Source organism: Strix aluco, chromosome 25 (genome assembly GCF_031877795.1).
Source record: "Strix aluco isolate bStrAlu1 chromosome 25, bStrAlu1.hap1, whole genome shotgun sequence".
Lineage (NCBI taxonomy): Eukaryota > Metazoa > Chordata > Aves > Strigiformes > Strigidae > Strix > Strix aluco.
This window is the reverse complement of record NC_133955.1, coordinates 3448437-3468861: the sequence shown is the minus strand read 5'-3', so window position 1 is coordinate 3468861 and position 20425 is coordinate 3448437. Positions and strand designations below refer to the sequence as shown.

The 20425-nt window shown below is 56.5% G+C and overlaps 1 protein-coding gene across 1 annotated transcript; it reads right to left on the bottom strand.

Annotated features, from left to right (window-relative positions):
* Positions 1 to 824: 824 nt before the first annotated feature.
* Positions 825 to 4015, bottom strand: RBM15 (RNA binding motif protein 15). Its single transcript, XM_074850017.1, has one exon. The coding sequence runs from the start codon at positions 3984 to 3986 to the stop codon at positions 1107 to 1109; it is 2880 nt and encodes a 959-aa protein (XP_074706118.1). The 5' UTR covers positions 3987 to 4015; the 3' UTR covers positions 825 to 1106.
* Between the last annotated feature and the right edge of the window lie 16410 nt (positions 4016 to 20425).

The window sequence follows — 20425 nt, the reverse complement described above, 5'->3', positions numbered from 1 at the left end:
CCCTAGCAGACAGCAGTTCCTTGCTATTAACAAAGAGGTAAAATGTTAATGAGAACTTTTATGTAATTAAATTATCACAGAATTAAAACCATCTCTGGAGAGAAGCACACTTGCTCAGAGTTTGCACTGTGGAACCAGACCCCACTGTACCTGCAACTCTTTGAAAAAAGGCAGTAAAAACAAAAAACCACAATATAACTGAAGTTATTCTTAAAGCACCTCCTTGTTTCTTGCATACCAGAGTAAGCACAAGACATTCATGGTTTGTAACAAAGTCCTCAGCTATTATACCAAACATTGTCACTGCTACAAACCCAAAGTGCATATATGGGATACAACAGAACTCAGAGAAATAGGAGAAATACACCTGTTAAAAAAAGCATACTTTCAGTGCATGCATTTTGAGGGGCTGGATGAAATTATCAGACACCCAATAAAGGAATTAAATGTTCTGCAGTGTACCCGAGAGCAGGTGCTGGTCACCTGAAAGACATCAACCTTGAGCCATGCAACTCAAAGGGAAACCGTTCAGGCTCCTGAGGAAAGGGACCAGGCGTGCCAAAGGGCCGCTGGCCTGAGGCCATCACAGAATTTCAAGGACTCAAAAAATGAGCTGACACCAGTCCGCTAGTAGGTATGTGGTTTTCCATTTAAACTACTGAGTGCTTTAAATCTGGTCTTTTCGGTTTGTAACTCTATCGAGGATGAGCTATTAAACTTGCTTTAAAATACATGAAATGAAAAAAGGACACGAATCGAAATTAAGAAGACGGGAGTTTGCTCTTCCCTCCCCCCCCACCCCCCCAGTTTTTTTTCTCTTTTTTTTTTTTTCGTAAATCAAAGCAGGCCTAGCCTCCCTGCTATTCCCACTGATAGGGAAATCTCAAAATATCCTATTCACACTAATGGCTAACCAACCTTTCTGGCTTCTAACTTTATAGAAAAATGTAGTAACAGAAAAACGGGCAGGGAAAGTCACCTACAAACAAAGATCTAATTTAAAATAATAACAGGGCTGGCTAAGGCTGTATCCCATAGCACCTGGCACACGCTGGAGGGGCTGTGTGGAGGAGTAGGCAGGGGTGGGTACAGAGGACACGAGGGCCTTAGGACGCCCCACGGACAATGATCATGACCAGATAGTCGTCCTCTGATTTGGCCAGCGCCTTGGCCGTGGAGTCCAGGAACTGCTGGGAGAAATCACAGGGTGGAAAGGCGTGCAGGACCCCGCTGTTCTCCTTGTCTTTGTTACCCCCCACAGGGAGGCTGATCACCCCAGCAGCCTGCTTTTGCTTTAGATAGGACACCAGATTCCTGAGTGGCCTCTGGGTGGAGGTGGTGGCGGCCTCGCTAGCTCCGGCTGCGGAGCGGTTGTCTGATGCGCCAGGCACAGCCAAAAGGATGGCGTAGCCATTGGGACCCGCCACTTTGATGCGACGATTGACCTCATCTAGCTTGGGCTGGTCCAGACGAAGACGTTGGGTGATCTTGAGCTGAGCTACTTTCCCACCAGTCGCTCCCTCCACGAGGAGACTGCTGGCAACACCGAGGTCCCCCTGAAGCAGATGCATATTGGACGGGAAGTTGCTGTTCTTCAGCAGAAGCATCCCCTGCCAAGCCAAGCACAGCTTGGGGGCTCCCCCGGCCTGTGACACTCCATCCTGCTGCTGTTTCTGAGGAGGAGGTTTGAGGCGGGAGCCTCCGCCGCCTCCTTCCACAGCGCGCTCATCCTTTTTGGCTGGACTTTTGCACTCCTGCGCAGCGGCTGCCGTGGAAGCGCGATGTTTCCGCTCCCGTTCGGCGGAATTCTTGCGGTCGCGTTTTTCGTTCTGACCCCGCTCCAGGCTGCCCCGGCGCGATTCCCGTACAGGCGAGGGCCGCTCCAACAGGAGCAAGCGGGAGGATGAGCGCTCGGGGTCACTGCTGTAACGCTCCCTCCCTCCAAGGAGCTCGGGGCTGCGGTCCGGTGGAGAGGTTGTGGCTAAACAGTGACGCTTACGGGAGGAAGAAGAGCGCTCGCTGTCTGGAGAGCGGTCCAAGTGCCGGCCTCCGTCCTCTGCCAGTCTCCGTTTCCTAGGCTGATCCCTACTACTACTGCCCAATTCCCTCTCCCCTCGGTCCCGCTCCAAGGACCAGCCGTCCCGGCGTCGCTCGAGGCTTTCCAGTGGGTCATAGGCAGCTGCCCGATTACTCCTGTCCCGAACAGGGGGTGGGGGGGGCACCCACTCTGTCTCAGGATAAAGGTCTCTGTCGCGGTCTCTATAAAGTAACGGTGGCGTCCTGTCCCGGGCCCCCCGAAGAGGATCAGGTGGGGCTCCCCGGTGAGCCCCAAAAGCAGCCGCCTCCGCCACGAGCTCATAATGAGCAGGGGGTGGCAAGGGCAGAGGCTGCAGGTAGGGCTGCTGGTACCGATGCTCAGTGTCAGCAAAGTCTACGCGGAGCCGGCGATCGGGCCCACCCAAGGGAAAACCACGCATGTGGGTGCATGCTGCCTGCGCCGCGTCCAAGCTCTCATACTGGATATAGGCCCACGAATCACCTTTGCGGTAATCGATAGTGCGAATGGTGCCAAACCGATCAAACTCCCTGGCCAGGGCAGCGAGGGGCACCCAGGGCCCAAGGCCACCCACCCAGAGCCTGGTAGTTGGAGTGGCTTTACCATACCCAATCTTGATGGGGTTGCGCAGAAGCACCTTTCCTGACATGGCCAACTTGGCCCGGTGCGCCATGTCCAGATTTTCAAATTTAAGAAAACCATACGTGCTGGTCTGCCCGCGCCCCGGCCTTTTGATGTCCACCTCAGTAATGACCCCAAAACGGTCAAAAGCTCGGCGTAGATCTGACTCGCTCACGGTGATGTCCAGGTTGCCCAGGAACAACGTGCGGTTGGCCCTCTGGTCATCCTCCGGGCTGATCTCCTCCTCACCGGCAGCTCCAGCACCCCCTCCTCCTCCACGAAAGCCCCCGGCAGCTGCCACACCAGCCACCCGCTCCAGCCCGTAGGCCGGCCGCACTCGCGCTTCGTAGAAACCCCCGTAGTCCCTCTCCCTCTCCAACTCCCTGGGCAGAGGGGGCGGAGGCGGCAAGCGGCCCAGGGCGAGCTGCTGCAGCCGGTAGTCTCGATAACCCAGGGCCCCGCCGCTCCCAGCGGGTGACAAGGCCCGTTGCGTCGCCCCAGCCGGAGGGTGCCGCACAGCCGCTGCCGCCGCGGCCGCCACCCCGACGGCTGCCGTGCCGTAGGGAGACTCCTTGTCCAGCAGCGCCGGGGAACGGCTGCTGCGTCGCCGGCTGCTCCCTCCACCGCCTCCGACGTAGACGGCCTCAATTTTCAGCGGGCGGTCGTAGAGCACGAGGCGGCCGCGGGCGTGCTTGGCGGCGCGGGCGTCCTCGGGCCGGCGGAAGTTGACAAAGGCCACGCGCTCGTCGGCGGCGCCGGTACCGGGCGGGAGGCGGCTGATTTTGACGCTCACGTCGCCGAAGCGCTTGAACTCGTGGAAGAGCCCGTCCTCCACCGCCTCGTCGCTCAGCGCCGAGCCCAGCTCGCTGATCTTCAGCGTCTTGTACTCCCCGCCGCCGCCCGACTCGGAGGAGGAGGAGGACGGGGCCGCTGCCGGCGCCCGGGACTCACCCCCGCCGCCGCGGCTGCTGCTGCTCCGCGACGCCTCCGCGGTTTTGCCGCTGCCGCCGCCGTAGCCGTGCCGGCTGCCCCCGCCGCCCGCCGCCGCCGCCCCGGCCTCGTACTCGCGGCTGCCGGCGCGGCCGGCCTTCTCCGGGTGGGGGCCGCGCCGGCTGCTCCCGCTGTTGCTCTCGGTGGAGGCCGCCGCTGCCGCCGCTTTCCCGCCGCTGCCGTTGGAGCCGCCGGAGCCGCTCGGCTTCTTGCTGCTCCGCTCGCCCCGCGCCGACGATGAGGACGACGCCGAGTCCTCGCCGCCCCCGCCGCCCCGCGAACGCTTGGCTTTGGCCGGCGAGCGCTCCTTGCCCTTCATGGCGGCGGGCGGCGGGGCCCCCACCCGCCCCCGGCCCTGCTCCCGCCGGCGGCCTCACCGACTGACTGACCGCCGCGCTCACGCACCCGCCGCCATCTTGGAAGCCGCGGCGGCAGCGAGCCCCGCCCCCTCAGCGCCCATTGGGCGCTCGGCGCCGGCCCGACGCCCTCGTTGGCCGCCGAGCGAGGCGCCCCCACCCCCTCGCCCCCGCCGGGCGGAAGGCCCGCCCACTCCCCCTCTTTGCCGTTTTCAATTGGCTCAGCAGGCTGTCCTTCCACCGGCCGGCCTCGAGCGCCAGCGAGGAGGGGGCGGGAAGAGCCTCCCCTCGCCACACTCCTCCCCGCCTCGCTCGGTCATTGGACGGTTAGAAAGGGCGCGGCCTTCTGATTGGGGGCATCCCTGTCAATCGTAGCAGTTCAACGCTGGGAGGACTTCCCCTGCTCATTGACCATTGGGCCGAACGTACCTCCTTCTTCTGATTGGCTCTCTTACCTGCCAGTTATAATGGTCCTGCTGCGGCCCCGCCCTGCCCTTTCCCATTGGCCCGCTAGCTTAGACGCGGGTTCCCATCGTCCCTCTCAAATTCTCGCGAGCCCCTCTTTCCCCGCCCCCTTTCCTCATTGGTCAGGGGTAACCTTCCCTGCGCTGCTCTGATTGGCTGAAGTCTACGCCGCTCCCGAAGAAGCGCGGGCTGCTACCCAAGCTCCACTCTTCGTTTATCATTGGGCGAGAAAAATCTCCCCAGGCATCTGATTGAGTGCAGTCAGGTAGCTTGCAGATAGGCTACAGTGGCGATCAGTCACGCTTTCTCTGACTCTGATTGGTCGCAAAGGGGAAGAGGGCGGTTCCCCGGCGGAGTTTGCCGTGCGGCCGCGGCTGAGGGCTCAGAGCGCGCCGGGCTGCGGCGGGGAGGGGGCGTGGGCGGGTGCGTGGTCTACGCCCGTCTCCTCAGCCCGCAGGGACGCGCGAACGGCCGGGGGATAAGCGCCAGCGGGGCGGGCTGGGGCTCAACTTCACCGGAGGGGGAAAGGAGAGAGCGTTCGAGCAGGGAGCGAAAGCTCGGCCTGCAGTCAGTGCCTGTTCCGCCCTGTGCCTGGTGCCCTCTCCGTGTCCACCCCGGGAAATACACACCAGAGCCCCGCAGGCCTCTGGGCCGCCAGCACCGGGCTCAGCCCCGGGACCCGGCCCTCCCCTCCTGGGTGCTGGAGCCTGAGGAGGAGCGGCAGGGAGGAGGGGACTGACCGCAGGTCACGGTCACACCTCGCCCTGTTACTGCCTCGCTCGAGGCAATCAAACCCCGGGCAGTATTCCCTGTTTAAAGCTTCATAGAAAACGTTAGTTACGCTGATACATTTTCACTTTTGCCAGTGTTACCTTTTGGGAGCTGAAGGTTGAGGTGGTTAGGAAAGAGCTTTATTTTGGGCCTTCCTCTGAGGTTTGGAGCTGCAGCGACCTCCAGAACAGGGAAACCCAGTCCTCATCGAACAAAAGCAGCTCTAATCTGTGTATCTTGTGAGGATCCCACTCCCCCGAGCGCTGCCACATGGGCCCCTGTCCTACTTTGCTCCTCTTTCCTCCCTACTCTGCCTGTGCGTAGTGTAGAAGGGAAAAAAAAAAAAGGTTCAAAGGGTGAGAAAGCTGCTGTCCCTGATGGAAGTGCTGCCCCTGCATCCTACTATCCCATAAATCACCCTCCCCAAACCGTAATTTCACACCCTCAGGGTTATGCTGGAGAATTATCCCTTCGTTCTTCTTGGCTGCCATGAAAACATTGAAATCCAGCAGTACCTGAGGAGAAAAAAAAAAAACAAAAACCTGCAACCACACTGCAGTAGGAAGAACTTCCTCTAACCCAGCGATGCTACGGCCCCCCTGAGCCATGTTTTATAATCACAGCCTAAGTGGTTTGAAAATAAGGAGAGCAGAAAGCACAATGTTCCCTCGCTGGGCCTCTGAGTGAAATGTCCTCGCATCTCTGTGTCACCCCATGGAAATAGGATCGGTCCCCAGAAACGTCTTAATCCAACCGAGGGAGAATTGAATCAGATTTTTTAATAGCGGTCCATTAGACCGCGTTTCTCCCTGTCATATCATCTTCTGACAGAGATGGTACACAGAGGCTCCTGAAATTGTGGGTGGGTTTTCAGTGGTGGGTAAATAGCTGATGTCTAAATATAGACCTAGGAGTGATAGAAATTGTGGTTGAAATATATGTTGAGCTTCTGAAAATGAGATCCTCCTATGCAACAACACTGAGTTAACCCAACAGGCGTATCGGAGACAGACCTGCAATGATATGGGAGCTTGGCTCATGTGGATATAATTATCATAAAGTATATGGAAGACAGATACAATTAGGTGGATGTGGATCATCCAGATGAAGTGATACAAAGGTATGTGCGGGAGGGGCGGCATCACCGGCGCAGAGGAGCCTCGGCTGAGCGAGACATGGAGTCTGTCAGACAGGCTTATCGCAACCGCTGCTCTTGTCCAGGTCGAGCCGCTTTCCTGGGGAGACACAACTAAAGGATAAAGCTCAGGCGTTATTGTTTCCCCCTAGAAAAAAATGCTGTTTTGTCAAGGTGTTACCATTTTACAGAAATTCCTTGCTTCCAAGGCCAGGGTTGCTAGAAAGGTTTCTGGAGGCTGGGAGGGAAATGACCGAGGAAGGAGGCCCAGCCCACGGCATGCTTTGGGGACCAGAATATCCCAGTTTACAATTTAAAAAAACCCATCATTTCAGTCTGGATCAGATGTACCCACATCCCATGCAGAACCCCTCCCCGCCAGCTCCCCTCCTGCCTGTCCCATGGTGTCTGTCAGAGCATCGCAGAGGAGCTGAGGAATCACTCCTCAGCTGGGTAAGATGAAACTGTGGGGAAAAACCTATTTTACCATATTTCAGCTTCATCTTTGAGGTTACATCTGGTAAAACCTGGCACAGCTCCACTGGCTTGAGAGGAAATGCATCACTTTAAACAGCTAGTGATAGAGACTTCTATCTGCCAAGGTCCTAACCGCTTCCTCGTGGTGCCTCGGGTTGGGAGAGAAAGACAGAAATTGAAATTCCTCAGCTGATGAGTCACAGCGTAAAAGACACCTTGGGGGAGCGCTGGGCCACATCACCACAGGGACAGGCCCTCCTGACAGACATTTAATCTGATTTCAGTCCTCCTGACCCGCTCCTTCCAAGGGGGAACTCTTCTCCTCCTGGATTTTTCCATCTCTGCGTCAGCCACCATCGACGTGGATCTCTGCAGTGCCCAGTTCAGCGGCGCTGGTGCGTTTTGGAGCTGGTTTTGGCACCAGGAAAAGGCAACGCAGCACCTGAAACCAGCCCCGGAGCAGAGCACGCTGTGTCAGGCCATGAGAAACGACCCGGCGTAAGCAGGAATCTCCCCCCAGGCCCAGGCTAGATAAAGAGCGCTCTGTCTGTGCTTATATATGTGTATGAATAATTAAGGTGCCAGATGGCCCTTGAGCCCCTGGCCTAGATAGAAATGTCTAATTACATTTGGTGTCCATGGGAGTTGGGCATCCAGGTCCCTCTGCGGAGCTGGGCTCATCCCAGACGATATTTGGGTGTTGCAGAACCATAGAAACTTGCCGTTTTCCTGCAAAACCCATTCTCTAGGACTTTAACTGCGCCTCTTCCTTTCAAAACCTGGCTGGAGATGACTGCAGAGGAACAGGTCAGCCTGATGGAGGAGGAGAAGCGAAGAAGGCTCCCTGGCAGGATCCCAAAGCCCCCGCTCTGAGCCCTGCTGATCGACACAGGCAGAAGACTTGCGAGCATCTCGGCTGGGGAGGCGTTTGCTTGTTTGCAGTTTTGCATTCAGACGAGCTGCCTTTCTTCCTGGAGATGCGCTTGGATCCCAGCTGGCCATTAGAGACGTCGAAATACATTAGCTTCACTTAGGCGAGGCCACAAGAGCCCTCCCGGGAGCAGAGCTGCCAGCCCAGAAGTGAGCTGTCGTGGACTCTGACCCGGAGAGGAGGTGAAAGCTTCCCTCGAACCGTCGCTGCAATCCTTGCGACGATCTCCGCAGCGACCCAGACCTCGCCTTCGCCAGCAGAAAAAAAAAAAAAAAACAAAACAAACAAACCAAACTGGAGAACATCCACCCTGTGGGATGCCGGTGAGGTTTGGCAGCAAACCGCAAGGCAGCTCCCAGCACCTCGAGGAAAGCCGGGAGAGAGCGGATTTCTTCCTGCAACCGGGAAAACGGTGTCCGGCGCTCGCCGGCGGCCTGAAGATGGGCTGTGGTTCGAGACTCCTCAACCTGCCCTGGGCCTCTCCTCAGGTTAAGCGCAGCCTAAAGCCAGGCTCCTCAACCTGCCCTGGTTCAGCTCTGCTCAGCACCGTCCCTGCGGGTTTGGGGACAGCTTTTGCAAGCAGGGGGGGGTCCCTGCGCCCCATCCTGCCCGTCAACCTCCTCGGAGCATCCTCACAACGAGCAGCCCCAGACACCCCGGTGCTCCCCAGCCTCCTGCCCCCCGGGGACCCCCCCAGCCCCGGGGTTCTGTCCCCTCCTGCCCGGCGGGCAGAGCAGGCAGCCCCTGCCTGTCCCGCTGCCGGCAGAGGGCAACGGCAGCCCAGGAATTACCGGGGCCTGATCCGGCCCCGCTGCCGCAGCCCTGCCCGGGGCCGGCCGCAGGAGCTGGGCCCTCTGCCCTGGCGCAGCCCCTCCTAACCCCCCCTCCGCTCCCTTTTCTTCTCCATTTCATCTCTTTTCCTCTGCTGCATGGGGAGTGATCGAGTTTAATAAGTAATGAAGGAATTTATGGAGCCATTAGCACAGTAATTGTTCGCTTTCCACCTAATATTCAGAGATTAATGGAGAGGGAAAAATAAACCCCCAAAGTACAGAGAGAATTAAGGCAGGATCGGGGATCCAGGATCACATTGCGGGGTCACATCCTTCACCAAAGCCCTGTGTCCTGAGGATAGCTGGTGCACGGACGTGAATCTGTAATTACAAAGATTTGTACACCCAGGGACCCTCCTTGCCCTTGGCCTCCTGCCCTTTCCAGTCCCCAGCTGCCCTCCCTGGGATGGCCCCGCTCAGGACAGCGATGTCTGTACGGGATGGAGACGCCTGATTTTGGGTGCCCACCTGGTTCCTCCTGTGGGGATGCAGCCCGAGGAAGCCAAGCAGCGCCCTGGGAAGCCACTGGGCTTCAGGTGGTTTGGCTCATGTCTGCCTCCGGTCCATCTGCCCCCTGCAAGCTGGTGCCTTTGCCTTCCAATCGCTGCCTGTGCTCAGAGGAGCCCCGTTTTACATCCCACTCCGCTCAGAGACCCTTTCACCGAGAGGCAGCGATCTGGTCCATCATCACGCTGTGTCTCGGTTCCTCTCCCTCCTCAGGAGGAAAACGAAGCTGTCCTCTCAGCGAGGAGCAGCACAGCCCAGAAGGACTTGGCCCGTCTGTGCTCACACCGAGCAGAGCCGAGACCCGCCACGATCCCGGCAGGCCGGCGCCTTTAAACACTGGAGCCTCCGCTCGAGCCATTGCCATGTCACCGCATGGTGACACGCTGCCACGGCCGGGACATGACGAACGAGCGCCGCAGCAGCCTCGCACGAGCTGGGTCTTGCTGGGCAGACGGCAAACAGGTGGCAGCTCTGGAGGAGGGGGACCTCACATAACCACGGGGCCCCAAAATGACCCAAACACCCACGATGTGGCTTGGTCTCAGCCAGGGCTCTTGAGTGCCTTTGGTGGAGGAGGATTCTCCTTGGATATGGAGAGAGGGGGAATATGGGGGGGAGACCCCCCCCATCCCTGCACTAGCTATAACGTCACCGTCGAGTGTGACGTGTTTGCAGGATGAGTGGCACTGGCTCCGGAGGGGAGAGGCAGTGCTAAGGGATGCTGTGAAAAGCCAGCCGGCGGCACCAGTGCCCTGCTCCCCACAGCTGAGACCTGCGCCCTTTCCCCGTGTCCCAGCGGGGAGGAAAGCAAGGACACAGCCTGCAGCAAAAGACATTTCTCAACCATTTGCACAAGCAGCTGGGAAAGGAGAAGCTGGGCAGAAGCCTGCAGGGAGCCCAGCGCTCACACGAGGGGACCAAGGAGATGGCGCCATGTGCCGGCCAGCTCCCAGGCACCTCGCGCCTCTCTTCCACCCCGCTAAGGATCGGCACCTTGTTCCTGCTGTGCCAGACGCTGTCACAAAAATGCAGAAGTCCCCCACCTCCCTTTAGTCTTCAGGGTGGTGTGTGTCATGTCTCACAGCTCTTCCCTGTGACATGCTCCAGCCGCGGTGGGAGCGGGGAGCATCATGCCAAACAGCACGTCCTCTCCTGTCCCGTCAGGGCATTTTTGCCTGCAGCCCTAGAGGAGAAAAGACCAAGTCTTCACAACATCTTCCTTCCGACACCTCCCCAAGCAATAAAGGCGTCGTGGTGAAACACATCGGCAGGCAAGGAGCCCAGAAGGTACCTGGAACCCCTCTGCCCTGCGGATACACATGCCTTTTTTAACTAGCTATCCCCCTTCCAATCCTACCACCCCCTGCCATGCACAGGCAGCCTGATGCTGTTTTCTCTTCCCCATCACCCATGCGCAAATTCCCACCTCCTCCTAACCAGCTCTGTTGCCTCAGTTTCCCCACACTGGGGGTTTTCAGAGAGGGGTTTTTCTGTGCCAGGAAGGTGGAGACGGACAATGCCCCCACCAAGCACCAAACACCCTCCAGCCCAGCATCTCCCAGCTTGGGTACTCCAGCATGCTTTCATCATGTCTTTATGTTGCTAGCAGGAGGGAAAAATGGCAATTAAAATAAATCAGAGGCTGGCAGCTCCATTTGTCATCTTGAGGGGAACAGTTACAATCTGGACGGGGTGGGAATTCAGGCAGGAGACAATCAATAAAGCCCGCAGGTCTGTAAGGAGACACCCACCAACCTTCAGTCAGGGCCCCAAAGTCAAAAACCCGCCTGACTTTACTGTCAGAGCAATGCTGGACCTGAGGAAGGAACGTGCGAGCTGAATTCCCTCTAGCTCTTGGGTTTCCAAGCCGACAGCCCTGGGCAAGACTTTGTTGCTCAAGGAGACCCTTCTCCACGGTGTAACAGAATCCTGTGCACCACGAAGGAGCAATGAATAATTCATGGACTCTGGCTGATCTTGCAGCTCCTGGGGCGGATCTGGGAGCCGGGCAGTGAGGGCTGCTCTGGGACAGGGTCTTTAGCCTGGGCTGCTCCTAGGAACAAGGGGATCTTCTTACTTTTAAGGCACTTGGAGCTGGAAAACACTTTGGGATCTCAATGCCAATGGGCCAGCTGGTGCGAGGGGTGTAGTGCTGCTCCCAGCCACCCTGGTGCTTTAAACCTGCTGAGCGTCAGCCCCACAGTGGCTTCGTACTCTTCCTCCCACGGGACTGTACCTGCCACTCATGTCTCCTCGCGGGTGTTTCATTACTGATTCAATCCCACGCCTTTCCAACCCTCTGGCTGGTCCGTCAGCAGCTCCCTTCTCCAGAAGGGCTGGGCTCAGTCCAACACCTCCTCATCTGCTCCCAGCCTTCATGGGGACAAGAACCCAAGCCAGGCTGTCACTCAGGCAGAGGAACCAGCACAGGTTAATCCCAAAGGAGGAAAACTACGATGGACGGGGTGGTGGCACCACGAACCTGCCACACGCAGGCTGGTGAGAGCGCACGGGGTCTCCAAGGGTTGTGTTGCCAGCCCTACCCCACCAGCAGAAGCCCTGCATTAGGCCTGCTGGTAGACCCTGATGGAAAAGGACCTTGTTTTAGAGACCCAAAAGGCTCAACATGAGGCTTTATGCAGTGTGGGGGCAGTTCATGGGCACAGGAGGGTGGCTCAGAGCAACCCTGCAGCCTCCTGCTCCTGCCCTTGGATCTCCCCATCTCCATCCCACAGACCTCCTTCCCCTCTAAGCTGTGCTAGATCCCGTGGGTCTTTATCAAAAACCACTCTGTACATTTGGTGCCTGGAGCTCTGTCAGCCATGGACTATGAATTCTTGCTAAATATATATTTAAGGGAGTCGTGGGGATATTTTTAAATGACCCCTGAAGCTATTTCTGCTTAATTTCCCTCACTTTTCCTCCGTGTCTCTCCCTCATCTTCTCCTCCACAGAGGACGAGAGCTCATTTTCATCTCTCCTGTCTGGGAGATGGGGTGCCTGGCTGGCTGAAGACAAAAAACAGTCCAAAAAAAAAAAGCAGACACGGCTGAGCGAGAATAGCAGCCAGGGCTGGCCCCGGGCAGAGCACGGCGGGGTCCATCCCCCCTCCTGCTTCAGGGTGCTGCTAATCCCCAGCCAAGAGCAACCAGGGTGAAATATTCCCCTCTGCAGCCCTACCCAGGCACCCAACAGGGCTTTTAGCCCCTCTGTAGCCTTAGATTAAACCTACGCAGTCAGGACAAGATCTGCTCGTGGTCCTGATGCTTTGGGCCAACCTTTAGTCCCTGCTCAAAAGCAAAGGCACATCCCCACTACACTCAGCCTGCTGCAAGAAAACAGCAGGTCCATCCATAGCCCCAAAACCAATTTACTTTCCACCTTGGGTCCAGCCATTTCATCATCGAATCATAGAATGCTTTCGCTGCTTTACATCTCAATTTTCCCATCTGACACCTGTGGATAATCACCCATCCCTGGAGCTAATAAGGCCCCGGTGCCTCCTGGCCACGAGCCACGCACAGACCCCGCAGCTGGAAGAGGTTATTTTCCAAGGCAGCCCTCAGGGGAAGGGCAATGTGTGTGTGTGCGCGCGCGTACACACATGTGGGTTTATTGCACCTAAACACTGCCAGGAGAGAAATACAAATGAGTGGAAAACCCAAGTCTTTGCTGCTGATGAGAAACCTCTTCGTTAGGTTAACCCTTTCATGTCCACCAGTCTCCTGCCCCATCCTTTTCCCACTGATGCCCTTGAGAAGCCACCATCATTCATCTTGGGCCATCGGCTCATTCATCTTCCCTGCAGGTGTGATTTGCCCTTCAGGCTCTGCCCCTCACCCTTACCATCCCTCCTTTTCACAGGCGATTAACTCCCAGCACTAAGCTCCATCCTGCCCACCAATGTCCATCTCCCCCCGAAGTAGACTCCCCCTCATCCTGACTGCTTTGGTTTGGGCATTTCTTTGGTGGTTGTGGGGATTTTGTCTGGCTCCTTTGGGTGGGTTGAGTGGGAAGCAGCAGGATTCCCTGTTGGCTTCCAGCAGAAAAGGGGAAAATGCTCCTGGCTGCTTCTCTGTGGCTTTCCATCCCTGACTTCCCTCCCAAATTTCCTCACCTGCAACCCACCTTTAGCTTTTTTTGGTACTTCCCCGGCTGCTCAGACACCTCCAGCACTTGCGAAGTGCTGACTCTCCAGAATCCCTCAGGAAATACAGACAAGAGCATGTAGTAAACCAGAAAATGGGGATCCCAGTGAGGGAATGGATCCCTGCAGAGGTCCTGCCTCCCATGGAGCTCCTCCAGCCCCTCTGCCCCAGGGCAGGATTTTAACCTGTGCCTTCACCATCCTGGGTGAGCAGTCCCAGCATTTCACAAGTGAGATTTAACCATCAGGGTCCAGCCTGGATTTCCAACTCAGACTCCTCCAAACTGTCCCACAGGGCAGGTGGAGGAGCACAGATACAGGAGCAAACATCGCCTGAGGACACTCAGAGCTTCAGTTTTGCTACAAATCTCTCCAGAAAGCTTTAAGACACTCTAGTTGCTCTGTCTTGGTGCTTAATGACCCCAAGGTAGAGGCTGCTGGTAATCAGGTTACCATCGCTCCGCTGAGACGCAATAACCACCACCAACACTCTCTGTGCTTTCACAGCAAACTAAATTGCATGAGCTGGTGCAGCCCGCTCCTCCCTGAGCGCCTGCTTCACGCTCAGGGTTTGGCACTGAGGTTGTTTCTCACACCTCAGGCAAATGCAGGCTGGAGCTGCTGTGAATATTTGCTTGTTGGAAAAAAAATCTCCCCAAATTCTGGCTGGGAGATAGGACAGAGGAAACTGCGTGGCTCACTGTAAAACTTCTCAGCCAAGGTCCTTTGAAAGTCCTTTTGCACAATCAGTCCTGGAGATGCTCCATCAACTCCTGCATCTGTGTTTCAGCACAGGACAGATCCGGGATCCTTCTCTCTTAGGAGCTCAGCAGCACCCATGTGCTACAGCCTGACACACCGAGACCAAGTACAGGGGGAGCGAGATGCTCTGAAATGCCTCTAACAGGGGGAACCTGACCCCAGGAAACCACCGAGACTTGGAGAGGAGACCCTAGAGCTTCAGAAAACATTATACTAAGCGAGAAAGCTTAAATGCTGCAACCCACACACCAATCTAACCACCTTCCTCACCATCACATGGATGGCCAAAGCCCTCGGCACTCCTGCTGGGGCTGGGACAGCCCCGGACCGTGCCCTTGGACCAGCCAGGCTGGCTGCCAGCAGCTTCTGCAAAGACGAATTGCTCACAGATGCTCTTGGTGCAGGTCCAGGACACCCCAAGCTGCTGCAAGGCAGACCCGGGCATGCAGCGCAGAGCAGACCCAGGCTGCCTGCTCCTGGCTCCCACTGCACTTAAAGTGGTGCAGATGCAAGAGGGATGCAAGAGGCCAAGCGATGGCAAGGCAGAGGGAGAAAAACAGCCAGAGAAACAGTCTCGTTCACTATTTAGTCAGTTTTAATTGAGGGAGCGCAGTCATCCTCTGCACTTCAGATCCAGAGTGCTCAGAGCTGGTGGCTGCGTTGCACAGCGGGCCAGAGACGCTCTCCAAGAGCAGACTCAGAGAGACGGAGACGCAGACTCAGCTGGGACACTGTGGAGCGGGGAGATTCTTCCCTTGAGTACCAGCACCCATGCCAACCCTTCCCCAGATCGGCATGGGAGCCCGAGCACATGGGCTGGGGTTTTGCCAGTGACCAGACAACAGGGTGCTTTGGAGTACCTAATGCCCCCTCTACCTCCTGCTGTCTTTTTTTCTCACCCAATACTTTCATCCCAATCCTGGGAACACATTCAAAGGCAAATAGAGACCACACAACTCATTGCAGCAATGACAAGAGCCAGGTCTCAGCGAGGAGCTGGCAATGAGCACCAAGAGCCCGTGTCCTCCCCGGAGCCATATAGGGAGAGTGGCTATTTTCGGGGTGCTGGCACAGCATTGGGTGCTGCATGGAGGGCGAGGTGGCAGTTGCGTGTGCTACTAAAGTGGTGACACTGCCAGAGGAGAACATCCATCGTGGCAGGAGTGGAAGGGTCCAAGTGAAGCAGAATCCACTGCCAGAGGCTGGCAGCCCATGGTGAGGGTCCTGCCTGGGACCCACAGCAGGGTTTGAGACTGGCTCCATGGTGCCCAAAGGCAAGAGGGTCCCCCCACCTTGACTGCGGGTGCTCACCCAGAGGAGGCTTCACCTCTGAACACATCCCTGAGGGACCAGGAAGTGGATAAGGTCCTCCCTCTGCCGCCAGACCAACACACATCTCCCCTCTTTGCAGGCATTGCTTGCAAAGGCAGAAGTCAAGCAAGAGCCCACCCCGAGTTAATCCGGGTCCTGCCTCAGCCCCGTGTTGCCCTTCCCCGTGGCGGCTCCAGACCCCCTGTCCTGGTACACTGCACCCCTTCCTTCCTCCAAGCCACAGCATCATGGAGAGAGCTCTTACCGCTCGAGCAGGCGCTGCTGCCCAGAAAAGGACTCCCAAGGACACGAGCCAAGGAAGGTCACACCACGCTCAGCTTGATTAGATGGATTAGAGACCAGTTCCTAACCCTCCTCCATGGGCAGTGGAGCAGGGCTGTGATCTTCCCAAGTGACCGGCTCCAGTTTGCCTGGGGCTGATCTCCAGTACACAGAAGGGGAGGTGACACCCACCTCCACAGGAGCCACGTTTTCCCCAGGTCCAAGGCCAGGGGTGCAGCCCTGCAGCACTCACCCTCTCCCCCCACTCCTCTGGCCACTGTCCCCACAGGGAGACAGGCAGCAGCTAAGATAATTTACCATTTAATGTGGGCAGATGGCTTAATTTAAACAAAATCAGAGGGGAGGGAAGCCAGTCTGTGAATGTCTTGATGAATTCAGCCTGTTCTCCCGTCTCTCCCCATCCCTGCACTGCCCTTCCCCAGCAGCAGGTAAGGTCCCCATGCTGCCCAGGGCATGGCAGCACCCCAACGCAGGACTGGATCCAGCCCCAAAGGCTCCTCAGGTCCTGTCATCCTTTCTCCTCCCCAAGCTTCACTTGGAAGGAGGCAAAAAAATATCCAGGTGCAGCAAAAATGCGAAACTCCCCCAAGCTCCTTTGCCACTCGGTTTGGTCTACAGAAGCTCTTGAGATCTTTGCCCTGGGGGTTGGGTTGACTGATGACAGGTATTTGCACAGTTAGAGGTGGTGGCACAGTCACCCAGTGGTGCTGTGTCCCAGGGGCTGTAGGTGCAGAGGCCAGTGACAGAGAGAGAGGGGCTGAGGTGGGCAGAGTTAAGGGGAAACCTGCTGGGGTGGAATGTGGGTGCAGGGAAGCTGCTGAGCAGAAGGGCGGGATAAAGACCAAAGGGACTGTGGCTCCTAATCTGTACTCAGCTAAATTCCTTCCTCCTCCTATTCTGTACCTTGGGGACATCCCAGCGATCATGGTGCCTTCTTAAACTCCCATCCAAGTTGTGCTCCCAGACTGTGCCTCCCCACAAGACCTCATCACACTTCCAGCTCTTCCATATCTCAAGGTGTTTCCCCATCTCAGGGCACCTCCTGGCTCTTGTCTTCCACCCAAAACCAAAGCCTGCTCAGGCTTTAGCCACACAGGTCCCATTTTATGCCCATCAAGCCCCTTGCACAGCAAGGTCCTGCCCAGGCTGGAGCTTCCAGTGCTAAAAACCACCAGCACCCTCTTGGACATGCCGGTCAGCAGGGGCAGAGGAGGCAGATCTGAGCTGAAACCATCAGCAGAGCCCGGTGGTGAACACAGAGGATGATCAGGCAAAGGTACGATCAAGCGTTCAGCACTAGTTTCCTACCCAGGAATTAACCCAGCACGGCTCCCTGCGCTCACGAGGAGAGCCAGGCAGCCAGCCCTGGTCCGGGCAGGCATCGCAGAAGCAAACCCAGCACCTTGGGTTGCCAACCACCACCATCCCCGCCTGCACAAGCAAAACAACCCTGAGGTGGGGGGGAAAACACCTTCAACAACTGCGCCGACCCCCCTCATTTCCAGAACAAACACGGCAGGCTGTTATCTGTCAAGAGACGGTGATTTTCCTATAATTACCCACATCCCCTATGCACATAACAAATCCATCCTGGTTATGCAGAGAGTTTTCATAACAGGTTGCATGGCCGTAGGTGATTGCTTTAAAAAGCTCCCCACCCATGGAGCTGCGCTTGCCATGCCTGTTCCCTCCGCAGTAATAAACGCTAATAATAAGGCTTAGTACCACGCAGCATTTTATGGCCTGTCTAATGCAGGAAGTCAAAGTTACTGAACACAATGGTCTCTTCTAGCCACAAAAATAAGCATAATCCAAGAAAAACGACAAAGCAACCTTTTGGAAGCAGCAGAGCACGCTGGCAGCCTTGATTTGGAATATCAAAGCCGAGTCTGGGAGTTAAGCGATGTGCCCGAGGCTAAAAAGTGCACCGGTGGCAGAACCCATGGCTGGCGATTTGCTCCTCTCTCACCCGTGTCCACGAGCCTGCCTCAGGTGCAATGGGCTTATGCCAAATGTGGCTCGATCATTCCCATCTCCCCCCAGCAATTTTCTCCCCCATTAGACTAATTAGACCCCCCCCAGCCACAGCGGGTTGCCCTTGTTGCCAGCCTGATTGCGTGGCTCCACTGATGCCGGGGGGTCTTGGGGAGCTGCTCGGTGCTGTATCAGCATGAAGCAGCTGCTTTGCAGCGGCTCAGGGTGGTGATTAACAGGGCTGATAGCCAGCCAGGACACCCTGATCCGAATTTCAATCAGGCCAAGCAAAATCCATCCACCTGCATCCTCCACAGGAGAAATTTGGGGAGGAGAAGCCCAGAAGATGCTTCTTCCTACATCTTGGGAAGATCCTGATCCTATGGAAACGCAGTCAGCAATGGGGTGTCAAGGTGGGACGGGGTGTGGGTGCCTGCTGGGGCGGCAGGGTGGGAGGCAGCTGCGGAGGGGATGGTTTTGTTCTGGAGGCTGGAAACCCAGAGGGTAAAAGCAGCAAGGAAACATGGGGAGAGGAGCCAGGAGCAAAGGTGATGGGCTCACTAAGAAACTTCTCTCTTTTTCCTTCCTCCTGGTGAGGTTTTGAGAAGGTTGGGCACAGACCCTGACCATGAGAGGCAGGAGACCTTCCCTCAACAGCACGGGCAGCTCTTTGCCCACTGTGGAAGTTCGGGATCCCCCGTTGCACCTCTTCGAGGATCACCCAGCAACAATGAGGGACCGAAGTGCCTCAGAGACACGTGAGCCATCGTGATTTACGCCAGCACTTCAGCTCTCCCCTGCACCCCCTTCGCTCCTGCCCAGCCCATCGCCCTCAGCCTGCCGGGGCGGTGCCGTCTCTGCAGCAGAGACAACGGGATTAGCATCGATTTGCTGGGAGCAGCATCCTCAGCACGGGCTCCGTGTGCTTCCCTGAGCAGCCGAGAGCACCCACCACCCCCGTGGCTCCCTCCCAGCCTCCATATCCACCATACCCACACCTCTTCTCCCCACCCAGCCACCAGTAGATCTTTCTGCAGTGCCTTGGCCCCACATTGCCCCAAACGCTGCCCATCAAAGAGTAAAAAAGTGGGTCTTAACCCAAATATACCACTCAGCTTTGAGAGCTGAGCTCCGATGTGTGCATCACCTCCCTCCTGCTAGCTTGGTTTTTTGGGTATGACTATTGTAGGACGAAGCTGTTTTCTTATATAAGAGAGAAAATCATCCCTAGGACCAAAGGGGGCTGTTTTATCCCCAAATGGCTCACTGGCTCTGGTTAACATCTGTGCAACTCCAGAGGGAAATGGGGAGAGGGGGTGAACATGCAAACAAGACAATTCCTCGCGCATGTGCTACATTTCAGGATGGGGAGATGTCTGCAGCCCAGAGAGCTCCTGCATTTAAATTGCTTTTCATAGAAGCCGGGTCCCCGTTGCTGTACCTAGGGGCTGGCGTGGAGGGGAGGGCACAGCATGGCTCTGTGGGGTGGCCGACGGCTCCCCCTGCCACGCTGAGGCCATGCAGTCGCCAGCGATTTCAAAGAGGTGCTGGCGAACAGAAGCACTTGAACATTTTTAATGATGCATGTTCCCTGTCAGCTCCGCACCGAACGGGAAGCCTTTAAAGTCGGGCTCCCTTTGATTAGACAATGGACCCAGAGAGATAAATGCTTCCCCTACTCCGTTTCCCCCATCCACCCTCCTCCATACCCCTCCTGCCCCAAAAGGACTAAATTTAGAAGCAAAAAACCCCATGAATTGCAAGTAAGGGGCAGTGGATGCTGCCTGAGAGCAGAGCAGCAGCCCCATGACCAGGCGCATTTAGCCCACGGTGTCTCCTGATGAGTTTTAGCAGACTATGGGGGACACTGAGGGGGGGTCCTCACTATTCACCCCCAATTTATACCCATCATTTACTGGGATTCAGGAGCCCTTGTTCTGCTGCAGAGCCAACACGTTTTCCCCACCATCACAGCCACCACCAAGACCAGACAGGAGAACGTGCACCTCTCCCAGCTTCTCCCTCATCGCTTCCCAAGCGCTGCCCTGGAGGGGTTGTTTCAGTTCAGCCCCAGCCTCTTCAAAGGCCATTTCTCCCCACAAAACCCAGCCCTGCCAGGATCCTCAGCTCACACTGGCTTTTGATGTGCCAGTCAGCACCGAGGACATGGTTTAAGCCAGTTACAGGAATGTGACACCCTTCAGCAAGAGGGACAAGCACTCAGGAAGCACGAAGAACCCCCAGCTCCAGCTGACTCCCAATTATTCTGCTCAGAAATTGCTTTGTGGTATTTCATTTTTTTTTTTTTTTGAGTCGTTAACATCCCATTAAAAGCATCCCGTTAAACAGAGCTGGCTGGCAGGGAGCTGGGCAGATGCAAAGCTGGAAGGAACCACAGCTCTCTTGTTATGGTAAGTTTTCCAAAACCCACTAGTTGTGTCCCTAAATAGTTTCCTTCTACAAACAGTGAGATGGTGTCAGCTGCTTTTTTTAAATGAACAGCAGAAAATAACAAAAGAGCTGCAAATGGCAGCTATAAATGCAAAGCAGAGGCTGGAGTGTGGAGGTCCCGCAGGGAGGAACCACGGGGTTTGCAGCGAGAAGGGGAACACGTTCAAAGTGGAGGATGCTGGCGCTGACCCTGCGAGGTGCCACCGCAGCCTGGCAAAGCTGCTCCGACACGGTTGACCTTCCCTTTTTTTTTTTTTTTGCAGTCTGGAAGGAGATGGTATTTACTCCAGCTGGAAGCAACCAGAGCATCCTTACTGCAAGCTGCTCTTAGGGCT

What these genes read in the sequence shown, in the direction of transcription:
- RBM15 (XM_074850017.1), bottom strand. Translation starts at nt 3,986, where the DNA reads ATGAAGGGCAAGGAGCGCTCGCCGGCCAAAGCCAAGCGTTCGCGGGGC.